At 53.8% G+C, this 21,147-nt stretch overlaps 9 protein-coding genes across 9 annotated transcripts; 6 read left to right on the plus strand and 3 right to left on the minus strand.

The window, feature by feature from the left end:
- Positions 1 to 2,102: 2,102 nt before the first annotated feature.
- Positions 2,103 to 4,632, minus strand: PG994_006741 (uncharacterized protein; the record flags this gene model as incomplete). Its single annotated transcript, XM_066858150.1, has 6 exons — positions 2,103 to 2,227; positions 2,285 to 2,625; positions 2,738 to 3,249; positions 3,306 to 3,950; positions 4,061 to 4,249; positions 4,321 to 4,632. The coding sequence occupies 6 exons, from the start codon at positions 4,630 to 4,632 to the stop codon at positions 2,103 to 2,105; spliced, it is 2,124 nt and encodes a 707-aa protein (XP_066717419.1).
- Positions 4,633 to 5,695: 1,063 nt separating this feature from the next.
- PG994_006742 (INO80 complex subunit 1) lies at positions 5,696 to 6,948 on the plus strand (the record flags this gene model as incomplete). The annotated part of the gene is made up of 2 exons (XM_066858151.1): positions 5,696 to 6,248; positions 6,332 to 6,948. 2 exons carry the CDS (start codon positions 5,696 to 5,698, stop codon positions 6,946 to 6,948), a joined length of 1,170 nt encoding a protein of 389 aa, XP_066717420.1.
- A 472-nt stretch (positions 6,949 to 7,420) lies between these two features.
- On the minus strand, positions 7,421 to 8,146 carry PG994_006743 (uncharacterized protein; the record flags this gene model as incomplete). Its single annotated transcript, XM_066858152.1, has 3 exons — positions 7,421 to 7,707; positions 7,805 to 8,042; positions 8,141 to 8,146. The coding sequence occupies 3 exons, from the start codon at positions 8,144 to 8,146 to the stop codon at positions 7,421 to 7,423; spliced, it is 531 nt and encodes a 176-aa protein (XP_066717421.1).
- Positions 8,147 to 9,168: 1,022 nt separating this feature from the next.
- On the plus strand, positions 9,169 to 10,907 carry PG994_006744 (cytosolic Fe-S cluster assembly factor NAR1; the record flags this gene model as incomplete). The annotated part of the gene is made up of 3 exons (XM_066858153.1): positions 9,169 to 9,892; positions 9,940 to 10,066; positions 10,157 to 10,907. 3 exons carry the CDS (start codon positions 9,169 to 9,171, stop codon positions 10,905 to 10,907), a joined length of 1,602 nt encoding a protein of 533 aa, XP_066717422.1.
- Positions 10,908 to 11,009: 102 nt separating this feature from the next.
- Positions 11,010 to 12,054, minus strand: PG994_006745 (uncharacterized protein; the record flags this gene model as incomplete). The annotated part of the gene is made up of 2 exons (XM_066858154.1): positions 11,010 to 11,790; positions 11,888 to 12,054. The coding sequence occupies 2 exons, from the start codon at positions 12,052 to 12,054 to the stop codon at positions 11,010 to 11,012; spliced, it is 948 nt and encodes a 315-aa protein (XP_066717423.1).
- Positions 12,055 to 12,907: 853 nt separating this feature from the next.
- On the plus strand, positions 12,908 to 13,330 carry PG994_006746 (uncharacterized protein; the record flags this gene model as incomplete). The annotated part of the gene is made up of 2 exons (XM_066858155.1): positions 12,908 to 13,109; positions 13,200 to 13,330. The coding sequence occupies 2 exons, from the start codon at positions 12,908 to 12,910 to the stop codon at positions 13,328 to 13,330; spliced, it is 333 nt and encodes a 110-aa protein (XP_066717424.1).
- Positions 13,331 to 17,117: 3,787 nt separating this feature from the next.
- PG994_006747 (uncharacterized protein) lies at positions 17,118 to 18,018 on the plus strand (the record flags this gene model as incomplete). Its single annotated transcript, XM_066858156.1, has 2 exons — positions 17,118 to 17,924; positions 17,959 to 18,018. The coding sequence occupies 2 exons, from the start codon at positions 17,118 to 17,120 to the stop codon at positions 18,016 to 18,018; spliced, it is 867 nt and encodes a 288-aa protein (XP_066717425.1).
- Positions 18,019 to 18,027: 9 nt separating this feature from the next.
- Positions 18,028 to 19,045, plus strand: PG994_006748 (uncharacterized protein; the record flags this gene model as incomplete). Its single annotated transcript, XM_066858157.1, has 2 exons — positions 18,028 to 18,116; positions 18,163 to 19,045. 2 exons carry the CDS (start codon positions 18,028 to 18,030, stop codon positions 19,043 to 19,045), a joined length of 972 nt encoding a protein of 323 aa, XP_066717426.1.
- A 1,120-nt stretch (positions 19,046 to 20,165) lies between these two features.
- On the plus strand, positions 20,166 to 21,086 carry PG994_006749 (uncharacterized protein; the record flags this gene model as incomplete). Its single annotated transcript, XM_066858158.1, has 2 exons — positions 20,166 to 20,906; positions 21,009 to 21,086. The coding sequence occupies 2 exons, from the start codon at positions 20,166 to 20,168 to the stop codon at positions 21,084 to 21,086; spliced, it is 819 nt and encodes a 272-aa protein (XP_066717427.1).
- Positions 21,087 to 21,147: the final 61 nt, after the last annotated feature.

Raw genomic sequence — 21,147 nt, forward strand, 5'->3', positions numbered from 1 at the left:
AAATCAGAGATCCTCCTTGAATGCCCCCCAAGTTTCAAGCAAGTCCATCACCGAACCGATAATTAATTCCCACATCCAATGTGCCTGACTACCTATATCAAGTAATACCCTGGTATACAACATACAGTACAGGTCCGTTCCGGGTTCTTGTTGCGTGCCCTCCAATGAGCGTCCTCGTTCTTCACCAAATGACCATCGTTCCCATGCGCCATTAGACCGCACTCGGGCTGGATGATGCGTCCACGCCCCACCATGGCCACTCCGATATTGATCAACCACAGGAGCATAGCCACTTTCGAAGCGCAACTTTTCCCGCGGTGAGAGGGATATGTCGCGTACGTACGTAAAGATATTGGCCACCTGATGACTGATGTCGGCGGCGATGCTGATGGTATCGCGGGTAACCGTGGGTTCCGTTTCAAACCAGCCACATCCTGGGGGGCACCCGAGGGCTGCAGGGGGGCCTGCGTTGCTTACTGGGATTTTGGGAGGCCTGATTTGCTGCTCTTTCGCTGGTTTGCTTCACGTAAGTATGTAGCGATTGCACGCAGACTGCATATCGGTAAACTCTTTTCTTCAACCCTACACAGCCACTGGAGGCAATTTACAATACATCCATACATCATCTGAACCCTACTGATTATGTGAAGTTGTATGTGTGTTCGTCCTCGATTGGTCTGCGCCGCGGCAAGTCTGGGGAACAAATCGGTCGCAAATCGGAAGCAATCAGCAATCACATGCGCTGCGACGTACACACACATAACGTGTGTAAGCTGTGGCTCAGCTTGCATACCTACAGATGTGTTCCTCGTCTTTCTCTACGTAGCCGAGTTCTTGTGATGTTACGATTCCGGGTGCGTCATGATACATACTCGTAGTCCTTCTTTGCCACGGGAACGGCCGACCTTGCATTCCCCTGGGGCAGGCACTTACATAGTCGGCGCCCTAGGGGACCGTGGCTGCGAGACCTGGAGGCGGACCTCGACCGTTGACGAAGTACCGAACCGAGATTCCTCCATGGCAGGTCGTTATGGCGCACAAGCTTTTCGATTCATCTGTAGCAGTACACTGCATGTATGTAATTACCTTATATTTCGATCTTCTTGGCTACTAGAATATTCACTTAAATTGGTTCCATGGGGGATTCGTGTTGTAAGTGAGTGACGCGAAATTATCACATCAACAATCAAGGTAAGTACATGCAGGTTCCTGACCAGACGTGACATGTACCTTACCCACTGCATGTGCCGAGATATCCGTCCCACTGAACGGGGCCAGCCATCAGTCCAAGAAATTATGAGACGAAGGCTCAGATTGGGTACCAAACATTTCCAAGTCCCAATCGACCGACTTGGAACTTACTACTATGGAAGAGCCTATGGAAGGGGTCCTACGTTGCCAAGACCTGCGGCTACTATGTACTGCAACCTACAGCCCATCAAAGCGGATTTGGATCGATCTAGTCCGCCTCTCCGCCTCTCCAGCTTCACCACTTGTAAGCAGTAAGGAGCCTATAGGAAGAGGGATTGATGAACGAAGCTCACGACTCTGGAATTCGTCCTTGCGGATTACTGTACTTGCTGTTCTCCTGGGAACATGGCAGCATGGGTTACTAGCACTCCTGATACAAGCTTTGTCTAAAATAGAGTTTGCGCTAGGTGGCTTGTTTATTGCTGCCACGAGCCATCACGAAAACGGGCTCTCCGGACTACATGGAAACGTCCAATGCTCGGGTACGTACCTATCCGATCCTGTCTCCAGGCGCGTCTCCAGGCGCTGATGTCAATACCTATCCCCAGCCCAGACGGGTTTGCATGCACTAGAAGGAATATTATACAATATCACCAGGAAAGGGGCACCTCTATAAGCGTTTATCAGGGGTGATCGACACTCAACCTTGATAGCGGGATCACCAGTCATTTGAACGTGTTTTGCTTGTATGTGATTTGGACATGCTCCTTCAAATATCTCTAGAAAACAAGAAGGCTATTTTTCAGTTTTTCCCCACAAACACCAGCTTTCGGTCGAAATTTTTGTCCTATTTAGGTAGAAGACGAATAGTCATGGCTATGCTACACCTCATCTCCTTCATCCTGTGACACTTATTGGTCCAACTCGACGTAGTTGGCGGGGAAGAGACCCGTGTCTCCGTTGTAGTGGCCGAACCACCAATCATCATCGGGGAACTCGAGGTTGGTGACGGTGGCTCCCTCAGGGAAACTCAGTTCTATATGTGCGTTAGTCAGGGGTCAATATTCACATTAATTGTTCACTATGCACATACCGTTGTCCTCAGCAGCCTCGTAATCGAACTGGGCTGTGGCAGTCGGTCCGGAGTCGCCAGACTGTGCTGGTGCGGGCTCGGGCTCAGCAGCGGCCGGAGGCGAAGGAGGAGGGGGCATCGATGCCGCAGGGGCAGCAGGCGCATCTTCCTCGTCCTCCACCAGCTCAACGTAGTTGCTAGGGAACAGACCGCTCTCGCCCGACGAGTTGGTACCCATCCACCAGTCCTCATCGACCATCTCAATGTTCGTGACATACTCGCCCTCGCGCAGTTCCAGCTCGTTGTCCTCCGCCTTCTCGTAGTCGTATTGAATCAGAGCCCGGCGGCCTCCAGATGCATCCCTTGGACATCAGTGACCGCATCATGGCCGAACTGTTCTTGCGCAACAGCGGCTGCCGATGCTCGGGGATCCTGGACTTCCTCCTCTTCCTGGAGCTCCTCCTCCTCGGCAACTCCTGTTCGATAGGCCGCACCGGGAGGGATCGCGGCGGCTCAGCAGCTGGCTCAAGTTCCGGCTCCGGACCGCGAGCAACAGGCATGGCAACTTGAATGGGCTCAGACTCCTCTTCCTCCTCTTCGTCAGTGACCGGCGGTGGGCGAGGCGGCATACCGGGCAGCGCAAAGCCACCCGATGGTGCGTCTTCATTCGGTCGGTTGCCCATGGGCGGAGGCGGTGGGCCGGACTCATCCTCCTCGTCGTCACGAGATGCTGCATATGCCGCAGCACCGGCACCAATACCAGCTGCCGCGCCTACACCGGCAGCAGCTCCAATCGGCGCAGCACCCTTGAAGCGGTCGCGGATAGAGCCAATACCTCCCGAAGGAGAACCAGGGGCCTGCTCCTGGCTTGTGGCCGTCTCGCCAGTCTTCTGACCAGCAATGCCCCGGTCGTATGTGGGAGGTTGAACGGGTGCCCAGCTCTTTCCGCTGTAACCGCTCTTCCAACCGCCTGCTTGACCACTAGCCTGTGGCGAAATGGCATTTGCAGCCGGAGATGCAGCCGGAGCAGGGCTGTGCGCACCTCCCCTTGAGCAGCCTTCTTCTCGGCCCACAACTGTGCAGGGGTCTTTCCAGCCGAGTCGGCAAACTTCCTGCCCGCAGTGCCAAGTTGACCGCCACTGCTGCCGGTAGCGGTGGGGCCAAGGAGACCAAAGCCTCCCGGGTTGAGGGGCTTCGTTCCAGTGAAGCTCGAGGCTCCTCCGAACTTGTTCGCGACCTTGGGCTTCGGCATCTCAGTTATGCGTTCAGACTGCGGGGGCTGGCTGAAAGCTGCGGTGCGCTCTGCAACAGGTTTGGGCTGCTGGGGCGCCTCTTCTTCTTCCGCCGCTGGCTTCTGGGCTCGTGCTCGGATCGCGGCGATATCGACCTTTCCGACAGGCTCGTAAGCACCCTTGACGGTGGTGGGACGGTCGTCTCCCTTCTCCTTAGCGGCAGCGCGAATGGCCGCAATGTCGACCTTGCCAACGGGCTGGTAAGCTCCTCTGACAACGCCGGGTCTGTCGTCTTCTTGACCACCGGCGGACCGTGAGGGTTCTTGCTTCTGGCTCGTCAATTCGGCCATGTTGACCTTAGTAGGCTTATATGCAGGCTCGACCTTCTCAAGTTGAGTTCTCGAGACTTGAGGTGCGTCGTCGCCCCAACCGTCGTCGTTGGTGTTCTGTCGTAGCTGGGCATTGCGTGCGGCAACTATGGGGTTGAAGGAGATGGTACCGGTGGCCGTCGTGGGGAATACGGGCTTGCTCTTCACTGGTGGGGAGCGCCACCGGCCGGTTTCACCGGAGCACTGCCGCCAGCTGTGTACTTGGAGCCCGAGGCATCAGCGATCTTTTGCAGGATGTTGGCGGGTTCGAGGTCGGTGTCGGAGCGAGCGGTAATTTGAACGTGGTAGCCATGCAGAAGTTTAGATACAGCATTCAGATGGCTTGTGAAGTAGCCCTTGGTGCGCTCTGGTACGCCACCACCGCACTGTAAATCAGGGTAGTTAGTTTGTGCAACATTTAAGGGGTTGACCGTAGAGAACTGGAGGGGAGACCAACCCATGCGATCAAGGCATACTTGGGAAGACCCGAGTTTGGGTCTTTGATCTTCAGGAAAGCGAACTGGACGCGGCCCTCGTTGAAGTCCTCAATGAGCTCTTCGAGCTCGCCCTCGCCTTTGGTCTGGACTTTGAGGATGCTCTCCTTGTTGCCGCTGTCTTGGAAGGCGTTGGCAAGCGGGGCTTGGACGGAGAAGAGGGCCCAGTGACCGTAGGTCGAAGAGCTTCCAGCTGGAGGGGCCGGGGCGTTGATGACACCCTGGTAGCTGCTCTTGATGGAGGGGCCGTTGGTAGATAGGTTGAGCGACGCCATGTTGGGTGACTTTCCCTGAGAAAGATGTTCAGGGTCTTGTTGTGAGAGGGGACAGGGGAAAAGTAAAGTGACGAATCTCGTTGGAGGGAGAGGACAACGACCTGACTGCCCAGTTGTGGGGGTGATGTCAGAGCGCTAAGGTCGGGTACTGTTGTGCTGCCGGAGCTGTGGGCAGACCGGACTTCCAGAGAGCTTCAGCTCTTGGTACGTTATAAAAGGAACCAATGCGATAGGATTCAGTGCAATGCGAGTGGAAGCGAGAATATGAGGAGTTTGAATTGGTATATTCATGTATGATGTATTTTTACTTCAGGAGGGGTCAACGAGCAAGTATTCTTCGAGTGACTTCAATCTTCTTCTACCTGCAGCCGGTGCTGTGCTGACTCCTGAAGCGGTGCCTGGCCTGAACTAAACTGAAGCTGGGCATGTTCGTACCCCCATTACGACGGAAAGTGGGCAGTGCACACCCCCCAATGGCAACTGCTCACTAACATGGAAGTCTTGGGGAAGGCAAAGCACAAGGATCAACCAAGGGTCAACTACAGCCACGGTTTATCTGCTGTAAAAGGCTACGATAACGTCTGTACCACGTCTGGTGTCTGGGTGTACTCAATTGGCGTCTGGCACGGTCGCGGCGGAACATTGAATGATCGCAGACTTGCAGTGAGTAAGTACGTGGTGTAGTTGTTGATTGAATGAACGAACATTGAGTCGAGTTTGAAAGTAGAGCTTCCTTCTGCAGCCTTGTCAACTGCATTCCAAAAAAAAAAACCCAATCCAATCAATCTTGTCGATAATTGCCTAAACCATCCGAGTCCCATGAAAACGCTGTATTCTCCCGACATCTAGGTTAATTAATTATTCACACCTAAGCAGCTTGCTCATCATTGGAAGTCAACGACACCCTCAACTCCGCGACACAACAACAGTGGTTCGAGTCAAATTATCCCATCGTCTGCGAATCCGACTACCATTACCGATTTATCCATCATCACCGCCCGTCTCACAGTTGCGTCGCGTCGCGTAGCGTAAGCTCACTCGCATTGGTCGGAACTCGCCTACCATGGTCCTGCTCTCCGAATCCTCGTCGGACATAAGCTCGCTATCCTCAGATTCCCCTGAGGCCGACAATGACTACGACTCGCCCCTGCCCCTGGAGGAGGAGCCCAGCCTGCTGCCGCCCTCGAAGCGCCAGAAGCTCGGCGCCGACGGGGCCTCGCGCGCCTCGTCCTCGGTGCACGTGGGCGAGCAGGAGCTGCACGCTCCGGACTCGGACGACGGCGGCGGCGGCCCCGAGATCGCGGACGAGGGCGACATCTCGTCCGACACGGACGGCGACGTGCCCAACTCGCCCATCAACGCCAAGCTCGACGAGGAGGAGTTCCAGGAGCAGGTGACGGTGTGCGCCTGGGACGGCTGCCGCGCCGGCGACCTGGGCAACATGGACAAGCTGGTCGAGCACATCCACAACGACCACATCGAGAGCCGGCAGAAGAAGTACACGTGCGAGTGGAACGGCTGTCCGCGCAAGAGCATGCCGCACGCCAGTGGGTACGCGCTGAAGGCTCACATGCGGAGCCACACGAGGGAGAAGCCCTTCTACTGCTATCTACCAGGTAAGCTACCAGGAAGAAATGATCTACATAGATTACATGCACGCAGGAACTGCACCTTTGCTGATACGGGAGACCGTGCGCAGAATGCGATAGAGCGTTTACTATATCCGACGCCTTGGCCAAGCACATGCGAACCGTCCACGAGACCGAAGCCCTGCGGCCCTCCGACCCCGTGCCCAAGTCGATGCAGACGCGCGAGCCGGCGCGGGGCCCCAACAAGCTCAAGATTATCCTCAAGACGCAGCAGCCGCGCGCGTCGAGCAGCCACCACGACGACGGCCTGCTGGGCGACGACGGCGACGGCAGCGACGACGCCATGGGCTCCGACTTCTTCACGCCGCTGACGGAGCAGCAAGGGTTCACCGACAAGGAGCTCAAGATGGACCCCGAGTCGCTCTGGAAGATCTGCGTGGCACACCTCAAGTGGGCGACGGGCGACGGCGAGGCCCTGCGCGACGAGTGCCGCGAGCTCGAGGGGGAGTCCCGGCTCGAGTGGCTCGAGAAGGAGGTCCTGCTCGACCAGGTCAAGCAGGTCGAGGAGGACTGGTGGCGGCGGCGCAAGGCGGTGCTCGCGGGCGAGGCGGATGTTAAGGTCAGCACCGAGACCCTCAAGGCCACGCTCGAGCCCGAGGACGAAGGCAGCGCGGCCCCGGAAGCGGTAGACTCCCGTGACGAGGATCCCATCGAGGTTGACGAATGAGACCAAAGAAGAGAAAGAAGCAAAAGGAAACGTTCATCTGCTAAGTTAAGCTTCCACGGTAGAGAGGTTTCGGGAGGAAGGCGTTCCGGTTATACTATTATGGCGTTGTTCATATTCTGCTACTTGAAGCAGAACTTTGTAAGAATGTAATGCATGATATCACAAGACAGTCACGATGATAACATGGGATTGGAATGGTCACGATTCGAGGGGCTATAGAAGCTCCCTTTCTTTAGCTAGGGAGATTTTTGTGTCAGGTCAAGTAAGACAAGATGCCAAAAATTGAATATCCAAAATCGTACACTGAGGCAGCCGCCCACACTGGCTTTACAAAACCATATCACAGGCAAGTATGCAGATGAAACGGATGATTTGCCTCTCTACCTCACTAGAAAACCTATGTGAACGGTCCAATGTCGCCGTCCCACTCCAACCTACTTATCGTGTGTTTTTTTTTGGGTCCCTCCTCACTTTACAACGCCTTTCCACGCTGCTTCTTCTTCTCAGGGTTTCCAAAGGGGAAGCCGCTGGTGCGCTTGTCGGCCCCGGTCCGGCGGCTGACGCGCGACTTGTCGCCGCCAAACAGGACGCACCAGAGCCCGAAGGCGGCGAGCGCGGCGCTGCCGGCGAAGCCCAGCACGAACCCGTTCTGGGCCGTCTCGTTGTACCGGGCCCAGCAGTAGAAGGCGTGGGCGCCGTGGTGCAGCGTGGTGAGCAGGATGACGGCGTTGGCGTAGGGGCTTATGGAGTCGGCGGGGGCTGTGTGGACGGGGGGTCATTAGTTCAGGTGCTGGCTGCAGCAAGATATACTTCCCAGAAAAGTATAATAAAGAGAGGGTGAAGGAAGAAAACGTACTTTCAACCATGCTGGTCATGGGCAGCGCGCCAGTCAGAACCACGGTGACCATGCCCAGGGTCAGCTGGGCGAGGCCCAGGCAGCGCGCAAAGTACAGCTCCACGCCCGACGTGGGGAGGCCCGCGGGGGAAGGCGCGTCGATGTTCAGGAGGCCGATAATCACCTGCGGCCAGGCGATGAGAGGCACCGACTGGAGCAGGTGCCAGCCGAGCGTGGCAAGCGAGTAGGCAGATGCAATCTTCATGTACAAGAACAGTATGTGGTTAGCAGGAGCAATTGGGCATGTGATTGGGTTTATATACAGCACGACGCCGGAGCAAGGCAGTCAAAACTTACATCCATAGTCGTTGACTTGCTGGTGTTCTTCTTCGAGTCGGAATTCTTCGTTTACAGTGAGCAGTGCGGTTGACTTGAAGGCAGTAAACAGCTTGAAGTCGAGGCAGGTTGATAAGAGAGGTCAATTGATGTCAAGGTACAGTGAGTGAGTGACTCTATACGAACTCCAAGCCGGATGCAGATTGGTAGTAGAAGATATGTAGTGGGATTTTATAAACACGATGACGCTGAAATGCGTGGCCGAGACAACCGTGGCCAAGAGTGATTTTTGTATTACAGCCAGCCCGCTCTCGCCCTTGAGCCTCACGCATGCATGCGTATCTGAAAATAACATTCATAGGTATGGCGGATGCCGATTATCCATGTCCGCGTATAATACTACGTCACGGGCGCTGGAGCTCCAGGCCGCTCCTATGCTCCGTTATGATTGGGTAGATGATCATCCCCAACCGCCGGAGAAAGGTCCAGTTCAGACAGGCAGGCACTGGAGGTGGCAGACAGACAGACAGACACGAGCCGCCCTTGTTACTAACGGGTATTTATTAATACCGTAACCCGGAAATGGCCTACGATGCCCGGAAGGGTGCATGTAACGGGGACGAGAAAAAACGATGAGTCGATTTTCAACCCCACGTTCTAGCCCCGCCGCCACTAACTACCACTTTCCGATTTCGCATGCAGTTCGTCCAAAAAATCGCATTGCATTTCAAAGCACGCCGTCAAGTCACGAGCAAGCATCTCCGGGCAAACATTTGTTTCTAGCTCATAACCGCCTCTTGGTCTTCACTTGCCCATACGATTAGGTTCTACGTAATACAATCTATTCCGCAACTTGACTCACCGGGCGTCCCACCAACTGATACGGCACACGCATTAATTGATCGATCAAACTATTACTCTTAGATCCGAAGTAGAGACAGCAACGCGAGCTGTGTTTCAATAGTCGAGATCCCGCTTTGCGCGGCGCTCATCTACGCAGACAGACAGACAGCCGACAAACGTCCGCCCTCTGAGGCCTCATATTAACAATGTCCGCCATTCTGTCCGCCGACGATCTCAACGACTTCATCTCGCCCGGTGTTGCCTGCATCAAACCCGTCGAGATCCTTCCCGCCACCGCTCCCCCGACCGATGTATCCCTCGAGCACGAAGTCATCCTAGACGGTACGCCAGCTGCGGCTGCTGCTGCCAAAGCAAACGCACCGGCCGAGATATCCCTTACAGACTGTCTCGCATGCTCCGGCTGCGTGACCTCGGCAGAAGCGGTGCTGGTCAGCCTACAGAGTCACAGCGAGGTCCTGACTGTACTGGACTCGGCGCTCGGTTTACAGATACGCCAAGATGAAGAATCAGGTAGTTGGAGTGTGGATGGGCTCGAAAACCCCGACGCGAAGCTCTTCGTAGCGAGCGTGAGCCCTCAGGCTAGGGCAAACCTTGCTGCTGCATGTGGAGGGCACATAGGCGAGCAGGCCGCCGGTGACATGATATCGCATCTCTTCTCGGGCAGTGACGGACTAAGAGCAGGCGGGAAACATGGCAACGGCTTTACATGGGTAGCAGACACCAATGCCACGCGCGAGGCCTGTCTTGTTCTTGGAGCGGAAGAGGCCCTCGGCGAGGCACTTAGAGACAACAAGGCCACAAAACCTATTCTCAGCGCCAGCTGTCCTGGTTGGGTCTGCTATGCTGAGAAGACACACCCGCATGTACTGCCACATCTCTCGCGAGTGAAATCGCCACAAGCTCTCATGGGTACGCTCATAAAGTCAACCCTGAGCCGAGTTCTGGGTATTGTCCAGACCGGATATGGCATCTGGCCGTCATGCCATGTTTTGACAAGAAGCTGGAGGCGAGCCGCGAAGAACTCACAGACTCTGTCTGGGCAGGGACGGCAAGCCAGGGCGGGGCATTCGCGATGTCGACTGCGTCATTACCAGCAAGGAGATCCTTATGTTGACTGAGTCGCGCGGCCTCGATTTCTTCGGCTTATCACAAACACCCTTGCCTCAAGCGCAGAGAACACCGTTCCCGATCCGGGATCCAGCAATTCCTCTTCCCTCCCCATCGGAGGCGGCAAGCAGATCCCGCGGCAGGCACCTCGGGCGGTAACTTGTATTTTGCCCTCCAGTATGTCTCGGCACAGAACCTCGGCTCCAGGATCGAGACTGTCCGTGGCAGGAATGCGGATGTTGTCGAATACAGCGTTGTTTCTGCTGCAGGCCAGCCAATATTCAAAGCTGCGAGATTTTATGGCTTCCGAAATATCCAAAACCTTGTCCGAAGACTTAAGCCTGCGCGCCCCTCGAGAATGCCAGGTGGAAAACCTGTAGGAGGTTCACGTAAACAACTGGAATACTCATACGTGGAGGTTATGGCATGCCCGGGTGGATGCACAAACGGGGGTGGCCAGGTCAAGATTGACGACCCTGTCGTTGTCGAGAGAATAGGCATAGTATCGAAGCCCGGCCCTCAGGAGCAGAAGGAGTGGTTGGCCGAAGTTGACGAGGCGTACTTTTCTGCCGAAGACTCCGGGGTTCGGGAGGATTCCGAGTCTGGAGCGAAAGAAACCACGGCAGACTTGGTCGGTGGCATTTCGCCCTTGAAAATCCGTGAGACCCTGGCTCATTGGGCCGGTATAACTGGCATAGACGCAAATAGACTGGTGTCGACGACGTATCGGGAGGTGATTAGCGATGTAGGCAAAGACAAGCCGAGCGACACGGAGAAGGTTGTCCAGCTGGCTAGCAAGATCGGTGGCGGTTGGTGAGATTGTGTGCCTCCAGTGTGTCCTTTACCGAGTATATAGATAGAACAACAATTGGACAAGATACCCCCCCTACCAGCCAGCATCAGGAGGTAGCACCTCCCCTCAACCCTCTTTGGCGCCGCGCCTTGCAAACCCGAAGCCACCACGTCCTCCGTTATCAGAACTTGAAGTTGGTGGACCGCGTGGTGCCCTTATGACTTGGTCGTCGTCCCTGGGTGTGGACCGTCCTGATAACGGAGCACCTCCGCCCGTGTTGCCTCTCCTGTCGAACGTCGAGGTAGGCTTTGGCGAATAACTCGGATCGTAGAGCTCGCTGTTGACTCCGCCTCCTCCGCCAGACTGGCTGATAGGCCGTTGGTATTCACTGCGCTCTCCACCGCGATCAGTGAAACGGTCGTTGTTGCCTCCATCGCCGCCGCCACCGCCACCGCCTCGTCCTCCGCGGTAACCCCCTCTGCCGCGCCCACGGCCTCGCCTCTCACCCCCCGACCTCTGCGTCGGCGGCGTCACATTGTCGGGGGTGCTGGTGCCGGAACTGCGACCGCTCCCGCCACGACCGGCGCCAGGCCCAGCGGGACTGGAACTGCTGCTCTCTCCAAAGATCTTGGCGCGCATCTCGTCGTAGCGCTTCTGCTTCTCCTCGCGCTCGCGCTGCTGCCGCGCCCGGATCTCCTCGGGCGTCTCCGGCGGCTTCTTGTTGGCCTCGTCGTCGTCGTCGTCGTCGTCCGCCATGGTCAGGCTGGAGAGGCCCGTCACCGGGTCCCGCTTCGCGATCATGGGCTTGCGGGCCAGCACCGTCATGGGCGCCTTGAAGGGCTGGGCCAGCGGCGGCGTCGGGGTGGCCGCGAGGTACTGGAGGGGCGCACCGTTGCCGGGGGTGTCACTGCCAGAGGGAGGAAGATATTATGTTTAGTTTCATGGTACTTCCGGTAGGTAGATACTTTTTAAAAGTAGGAAGAAGATGTTAAGGAAAAACATACGCTGTCTCCCATATTTTGCGGTTCAGCTCGGCATGCTGGGCAAGCCGCTCTTTCTTGGTGAGGGGCGCTGGCGGCGCTTGGGCGGCGGGCTCTTGGGCTTCCTTGTCGGCTTGCGATTCCCAATCGTCGTCCTCCCAGGCGTTGGGCACACTGCTCTTTTTCACCATGTTGGCTGGCTTGTTTTCCACACACACACACACAGCGTGGTTCGGCAAGAGAAAGATACGGTGTAAGAGAAATTAACCAAGGAAATCCAGAGAATAAGGTAGAGAGGTATAGTGCTTGCGTCTCGGAGGTTTATTCTGAAGGACGGAGGGTGGGTTATTGCAGCAAGGAAGTTGACGATTTGCAGGTCTGGAGAAATGTGTGCCTGCGGTGAACCGTAATACAATCAATCCCACCAATGCAATGGCCAAGGTTTGGAGCGGAGGGACTGAACTGGAATAATTAGCAGGGCGGCTCTGCTGTTTTAAAACTGTCTTCCAATCAAGAAAGCCACGATCAATGGGTTTTGCTTGTACCAGGTGCCAGGGTCCCAGCCTGAACAGCGAGTCCCATTGAACTTGAATGCTGTGGGGTAATGTACACACGTACCTATTCCATAGGGCGGGGCTGTTCCGGCTCAGCTCATGACAGCGCTCCCGCCACTGTTGAAACGAACTGCCTTGATGAGGACGCGGCATTTTCACGATATTGTTTGATCTCAAGAGAGCCGTGTGATTAGTCGGTTTAAATTCCCCCATATCTTGCAAGCGTTACCAAATCGTCGAGGGTTTCAACTCTCCTATCACGTCTCAGCTGCGGTTTCGCGGCCTCAGCCAATCGAACAAGCTACCTCGACTCAACAGCTCAAACGCCTCTCCAATGTAAGCGGTGCCACAACATCCCCCCCCCCCTGATCTAAACCAGTCGTAACCTACCCCATCCTACACCACAACGTGCAACAGTACCTAATGTACTACTAGAGAGTACAGCTGACAATTTATCCAGTAATTTGTCTGAACTCCCTCGTCGGCAAACATGGAACGTCAAAACCTGCCTCGGCTCCCCGGCCAGCTTCACACGCCGACGCAGTCATTCAGTGAGTCTGGCACTGGGGCTGGCGGTGCTGCCACGCCCGACCTGGCAGGTGCCGCAAGAGTGGCCGCATTCAACGACAAGAAGTTCAAGGAGGAGTACGAGTACACAAAGTCCAAACTCTCGGACCAGAAGTTCGACATCCGTATGTGCTACCTGCATACCTCCTGTGTTTTTGATCCTTTTATCATCATCCCTTTTCATCCTCATGAAAACTAATTCCGGTTGGCAAAAGGGGACTATCCCGACCCTCTGCTGCCGAGAAACCCCCAGCAGGAGACTTTCCTCCCGAAAGGTGTCACAACGGAGATAGAGCAGCACCTCATCGAGCTTGTCCAGGACATCAAGCAGAGAATGGCTACCTGAATGGTCATGTGTAGGGAGTGTGATGTTTTTTGCGTTCTATAAAACGCCTCCCTTTTCTTAAAGGAGGAGACATGGCATGGCATGTGTGGTGTTTCGGCGTTGCGAGAGAAAAAGAATGCGAGCACAAGACGAGGGGGAGCGACTGCTTTGTTAACTGATTACTGCGTTGCAATCAACCAAACTTGATTGAATCATCCGGCCTGGGTGGAATATGTATTTACAACACAGAGCGAGGCTTCTTCCTATAGCGCTGGTCATTATCAGCGAATCAATGTGTTGTCACAATGAAATGTTTCCAAAGCATTTGTGTGATGGAACAGAGATTATTCCACAGGAGTCGTTTCATATATCACGACAAGGATATACTGAATACAATACAAACAAATGCTGGACATGGCAAGGCTTGAGTGAGGCTTGTCAGGGCACATGGTTAAGACAAATATCTATAACTACAATCCAGAGCATTCTAATGAAATATCAGTTTCTGGGATTTATCACCGCAGTGTCCCTTATGACCAAGTCGCTACCCTCAATGTAGCTGTAAGACGTCATAACACCTATCGGATTAGAACCCAATGCTGCATACCCAATCACCCAACCGTATCATGGTATACCCGAGAGAATATGCAGCCATCATGGTTCGTGATTACGAATGGCCCCACGAGTATCTCCCATGGGTAGTTCCAGTCTGGTGGCCTTCTACATCCCCCCATCGGTAAGGCCGCGTAATCTTGACGGCGCCACTCCAAGGCAGCCGTAATATCACTACTCTTCGTTTGTAACTTGGCATTCTTTCTCGAGTTTCATGTCTAAGTTGGGCCTAGAAATGGAAAAGGGCGTTGTGTCGGTGTGGCAGCAAAGTGCCTAGAATCCTCACATCAGGGTAAGAAGAAGACATGAACCTACGTAAGGAACAGGGGGCCGCAGGAAGAAGGGGACAGCCTAGGATGCGACTCTTCGCTAGAGGTGAAAGAATAGATGCCATCCATGTTCCTTTGGTAAGCCCGTCTTGTTTTGACGTCCCCCGGGTTTTTTAGTAAGTGTTGTTTTGATCTCAGGGGGTAGCTCATGGAACCCAAGGTTATCCTTAGTCTCGTGACCAAGGAGCTGTCAAGAAGAAGGGGTAGCTTACATGCAGTGCTATAATGGACCCTACCTATAACCAGTTCATCTATTCTCCGGGATGGTCGCAACCAGGCAGTGCCGATTCTTCCCCGGTAGGCAGCGATTCCTCTGCAAGGGTAGACGGGGGCAGTCCTCGGCCAGCGCTGCCGCCCATTGGTACTTTTCGTATTGAACCTGCTTTGATAGGCAGGGGCGATCATAGGGCCTGATCACCCTGCATGCAAAGGCCCATGTGGATGACGAGGTGACTCATTGGAATAGGGGGCCTGTGTCACCCAACGAGGAGCAAAACCAAGATGGCCCATACGCCGACATCATGTCTCGTTTATGGTGTCACTCTATATGACCATATGCTATTCCTGTTGACTTAGGGCCCTCTATCTATCCATGGGTTTGCTGCGTCTCTTTGAGTTTCTTGCCACATGCTCTCCAAGGCGCCACGTGTATCCATATATTCATATATACGACGTTGATATGTTTAAGCGAATGATGGAGCAGGTTCCATGCGTTGCCATGTCCCCATGATACCACTGGGGCTGGTTGGCTCCTTCGAGCTTATGCCCGCAGTACCTGTTTTGACAGGTCCGTTTTGGATGTTTCAGGGGCATACTCCGCCATTGACGTGCAATTCTAAAGTAAGATGCCAACGGTAGACATCTCCTCCTCTCAAGGGCTTAGCTCATTTAGCGGTAAGTAGAAAACACCATATGTATCCACAAGGTCGATGATACATGTGTGAAGTGCGGATATATGGAATAAGGTCTGTTCAGGCCAAGATTTAGGATCATGTTCAAGCATCGAATGCCCTGTCTGTTATACCAGATACATACGGTTTTTGCATGAGAACAAGCTCATCTTCCCACTGTTAACCGCGTGTCATTTATTACCAGGCACTCAGAAGGACCGGACCGTTGACTACATACTTGCCTGTTGCAGGGATGAGTTACTGGGGCCAAGCATTGCCTCGACGAGGCAAGAGGTTACGGTCAAGCCTTCAGAGACATCACACGGGATACCCAGCCGGGCTTCCCTTTACGGTCAACCCGATGTTTAGCTAAGAAGCTGCATGGAAAATCTACGTATTCTCCTCACCGCCAATATTCCCGATAGCAGCAGCCTCGTAATAACCTAATATGCAGACAGGAGAAAAGCTATGTAGGGCTGCATCGCAGATCAACTAGGCAGGGAGTAGCACCTGGGAAGCACGGCACTTTATAAGCTTATCCTTGCAGTACATCTATTGCCAGATACGGTATTCCGTCGTGGCCTTCACCACTTTACACAGAAACCGTGAGGCGTATCATGGTTTCGAGTACTGGCTGCGGCCAGATACTGGCACTGTGGAATCAAATAGGACGTGAGTAATCCAAGTTCCTATTTCTGGATAGATACCTATATAATAACAAGTCGTAATCTTGTCTTTCCAGGTGGTAGTGGGGCATTTATGGCTGACCTTCTTCGTTGAACCCGTTCGATGCGGACGCGGAGTCTTTGCTTCTTCACCTATGGTCAGCCACCAAAACTTGCCAGCCACAGGTCGTCGTAGATGACTCTGAACTCTGCCTGATGCACGCAACCAAGGGCTGCCTCTCTAATGTAGGATCCTCGTCGCGGATCTTTCGAGAAGCGGACTACCTTTTTCGTCGAACCTCGCCGCCGCCGGCGAGCCAGTGTGAACATACGTTGTGGTGTTAAAGATTCGGCACCATATCCGAATATCCTCGGCAGGTTCTAGCGAAGTGCTCGACTTCATCCATCTTGCCATTGGACCATCTGAACTAGACAGCTTCTGCAGTACCCAATCCGGCTTGGTAAACGTCGATCGACGGTAGTTCATCTAGAAGCTCAAGCGATGCTAAGAAAAAAGTCCAATCACCAAACAAAACATATTTGATAATCTCCGAAACGCCGTGAAATGATAGCGGTAGAATGACATGACACTTTCCCATCCCGTGTTGTCTTTGTCAGCAGCCATGGAGTGTGGTTGCCTTCCGTCATCCAAGATAAGCAATGCGTACTATCTTGGGCATAGTGCCGTAGGACGGACACGCTGGAGAGGATATGGCTTGCACCTGCTGTATGTGAGCTTGTGTTGCTGCGGTGTGTTTAACTTGCTTGACCGAAAACATCATCCTGCATGAGAGCACATGGTAAGCAACTCCTCCACCGACTTCTTTCCCGTCTTCCACAGCCGCGCATTGTCGCTTTTGTCGAGGCTGCGATACCGATGCCGATACAACCTGAGGTCACTGGCAGGCAATTGCACTCTGTCTGTGCGACTCCATTACGAGTCTTGTGCGCAAGCTGAAAGCACCTCGCAGTTTAGTCATCAGGTGCCACGGGTTGAGAGGCTCATTGATGTGATTACGATCAGGGACTGATACTATTTCACAACCCCAACCTCATGGCCTCGAGTTTCTGTGTACATCAGCTTCTCGTACATGCACTTCTTTCCTTGCGAGCGGCTCGACTCATTTCACACAACAATGTACCTATAGCTTGACGCTGTTGCCATACACGGACATGTGGATTCCTCAAATACTCATTTCCCGCCACGACGATCCGGATCGGGCCATGTCGGTCTACTCATATCACCCGTCTCTCATTAGCTAATCAACACCATCGAGGTCGCGGGAAATCGCTACCAGTGACTCGGAGCGGCATGGATCATTTCAACTCCACCGTCTTCAATGGGACCGTGGTATCAACGCGACGGGGCTTCACGGTGACAAAGCAGAAACATAAGGGCTTGTCATTCGTCAACTCATCGATACAGGATGCAGAAACCAGGACTAGGCCGCAAACAACAAATAACGTCAACGTATTACCGCCCGCCGCTACTATCACGTTCGTCACCAGCCAGGGAGAAGGGAAGAAAGGAACAGCTGGTCAACTAAGGACGAAAGCAGCAAATAAGGGGGTCCGGAGCTCACCAAAATCAGATATATCGAAGAAACGACCGAGGACGCAGGCGCGGAGAAGGTCATGCTCCAGTTCTACCTCCACAAGTACTCGCAGCTCAGTGGCTTCAGACATAGCCCTAAGCGACACGCCTGGTGGTCTTGAGACTGGCAAGGGAAGAAACCCACTATCGAGGCCTTTACCCGCCTGGGCCTCGTATAAGCGTCCACAGAGTCCATTAGACTTTGTCAGAAGATTGACATTCATGGCATATGCGCTGGCACCATGCAAGTCCTACGCTCTCGATGAGTTCCGACTGTCCGGCGAGGGATCGCTAAATGTACCCGAAGAGCTATGGCTCGAGAAAGATCCCACAAGTATACATTGCGCCACTACCCTAGGAGTTCTCTACGACACATTGGCATCCGGTAAACAGGAAGCAGAAAGGTTGTCCTCGCTTACATCTCAGTTGTTCTCGGTCATTAACCGAAGGCTCAACGCAGCCGAGCAAAACAAAACTGCAAATAACGTTACGATACATGGGGTTTCCGCATTAGCTATAATAGCGGTAAGCATACCCGAGGACAAACTTATGTGACCAGGGTTTTCTGATGCAAAACAGGGTTACCAAGGGAAATATGACCACTGGCAAGTGCACATGAAGGGGTCTCATGCGCCTTCTTGAGCTCGTCAGCGATCAAGACAGGCTTGATGTTAAGACCATCAATACAATACGAAAGTACGCCCTCCCCAACCCTGAGTTAGTGAGACCGGCTCTCGAGGATATCTGGCTGATATTTGTGTAGAGCAGATTTCACAGGGGCCATCTCGTCTGCAACGAAACCATGTATACCTTTCGTCAGGCTGCACCACGAGCTACTGGTGCCGCCTATGGTATACGACGCAGCCATGATCCGTGCTATCCAGCAGCACCTACAAGCTTGCACCCTCGACCCGGCCACGGTGAAGACGATATCAGACCTTGCTCTGTTCAACAGATATATGGAGTGCGTGACGATTCCTGGAAGCAGCTCTAAGCACGATTCCCGGACAGTCATCGAGGAATATTACTTTCTCAAACATCAGCTACTTTCTAAACCGAGACCTTTGAGGGATCTTGACGACGTCATCTCGGCCAATACAACAAACAAGTTCGCTCTGAATGCACTCGACTTCCCATCCTCCATGTCATTAGACCCAAACGCCGATCCTTACTTAACTTCAATAGAAACAGCCTTACGGATATTATCATTACTACTCATACGAGACCCAACACTCGATTTGCCATGTGAGAGTGTACTCATGGATATTTTGTACCAGCACATGAGAACCATCTTGGAATGTCGCCGTCCACAACAGCAGCCCGTGGACACGATGGTCGACCCAAGAATGCTGCTGCAGGAGCCATTGGCCGTCCACCCACAGACCCCGACGCTGCTCTGGATATGTATCACGGGTCACTATTTCTCCTCACGCAAAGCAGGGACTACAGCAACATGGAACCAGCCAAATCTCATCTATAGGAAGCTTTTGAGAGGTTTACTAGGGCCTGAGAAGGCCGCACACCCGGAGCTTGTGTCCGATGGGGACTTAGAGCTTTGCCGATGCTTGAGTATGCGGCATCTCAGGGGCGAAAATTATAGCGAAAGGGGCGATATAGGCTATATTGTTAATGCAATGAACGCGTAATAGGATTTGAATGACCACATGTACGCTGTCGAAGATGCTGTACTAAATTAACTAAACGATTGAACGCCCAGTCTGCGTATGTCCTTTAGGTCGCAACATAGCATCATTGCTCGACTCAAAGACTCCCTCTTTGTTTAATAAGAGTGCAGTAAAATATTCTTTGAATACATGCGCACAGAATCAGAAGGAGACAGCGGCATTCTTCTTTCTGATATTCGTTGCCCATTTGTGGTGGCTGTGATTCAACCACACAGCGAAGCACCATCTATGGCAACCAGTCCGGCGATCATTTCGGCCAGGCCGAGCGAACCCCTGACTTCACGACCCGGCGGTCTGGGAACTTTCCAACATGCTGGGGGGCTATTTCGGGTACACACAGCAAACAGCCGTCTTCCGAAGTATGTTTCCATGTCCTATTGGGCCATGGCAGTAACAGGTGACGGGATATATTGCCCAAGCTATCATGGGCTGAGAAGAAACGGCGAAGAATGACCCGCAATGGCTCGTTCTGACTCGAAGTCTATAGCCTAGATAATAATTCTTTTGAATCTCCCCATGGTCAGCATGCACTTCTATAACCAAAACGTGGACAAGACTCAGTGAACATTAGTGATATGACATAGCCAACAGGCCATCTGCTGAATCTCGCAAACCACTTGCACTGACGCTATACCCCTAGCCGCACCATGGCCATGATGATATATGATTTCATTATTTGTTGCTGAAGATAGTGAGGACCGTTCTTGAGCTTACATAAGGCAAGACTGTGAATGGTCGCCAAAAGCATCTGGCGAATGACGCAAGAGCGAAGTCCAGCGATTGATAAGACGCCAATTGATAATCAGGCACTAAATTTTACTGCCCCGCACCCAATCGGCGGTACCTGTAGAAGCAGCAAACCCACCCTGCCATCCCCGATGCCCGGCCGCCAAAAGTGAAATTGAGTCGTGACTGACTGACTGAGGTGACCTCTCATGATTTTCTAACCAACCCGAGAAAAAATATCGACTACCTACCACATCGGACGCTACCTTACCTCCGAACCAGTCGATAATCCAATCCTCGCCGACTTTGACTCGAACAGCAAACTACATCGACGACAAACGAGAGAAAAAAAAGAATGTCCACGATCAAAGAGATCACCAGCGAGGACGAGTGGCGCAGCCATGTCGCCTCGCTGCACAAGGAGACCCTGCTCGTCATCTCTTTCCACGCGCCCTGGGCCGCGCCTTGCGCCCAGATGAGCACCGTCCTGAAGACGCTGGCGTCCGAGTACCCGGCCGCCCCCGAGGCCGACAAGCCGGCCGCGACGAGCTGGGTCTCCATCAACGCCGAGGAGCTGAGCGACGTCTCCGAGACGTACGACGTGACGGCCGTGCCGTACCTGGTGCTGCAGCGCAACGACAAGGTGCTCGAGACGGTGAGCGGGTCCAGCGCCGTCAAGGTGCGGGCCGCGATCGAGAAGCACGCGAACTCTAGCAACAACCAACAACGGAACGGAGCCACAGCAGTAGTAGGAGGCGGCTCCTCCTCAATAGCCGACACTGCGACCAACGAGAAGAACAACGCAGACGACACGACGCACGCGGACCCGGAGAAGGCCAAGGAGGAGCTGTTCAAGCGGCTCGCAGAGCTGGTCAAGGCGGCGCCCGTCATGCTGTTTATGAAGGGCACGCCCAGCGCGCCGCAGTGCGGCTTCTCGCGGCAGCTGGTCGGCATCCTGCGCGACCGCTCCGTCAAGTACGGCTTCTTCAACATCCTGGCCGACGACGAGGTGCGGCAGGGGCTCAAGGAGTTCGCCGAATGGCCGACGTTCCCGCAGCTGTGGGTGGATGGGGAGCTCGTCGGTGGTCTCGACATCGTAAGTTTTTCTTCTTCTTCCTATTAGTCCTATCACATACATACTACAGTGGTGGTATTGTTGTGGTTGCAAACCAAATTGTGCTAACTGTTTCATGTGTAGATCAAGGAGGAATTGGAGAGTAATCCCGAGTTCTTGAAGGCTTACAGCGTGGCCAAGGAGGGAGCTGCCGCCGCTTGAGGTTAGATTATCAAGTTGGGGGGCGAAGATAACGAAGATCGACGATGTGATGGACTAGATT

Source organism: Apiospora phragmitis (genome assembly GCF_038363925.1).
Source record: "Apiospora phragmitis strain CBS 135458 chromosome Unknown utg000006l:1.0-5683423.0:1.0-5690449.0, whole genome shotgun sequence".
Classification (NCBI taxonomy): Eukaryota; Fungi; Ascomycota; class Sordariomycetes; order Amphisphaeriales; family Apiosporaceae; genus Apiospora; species Apiospora phragmitis.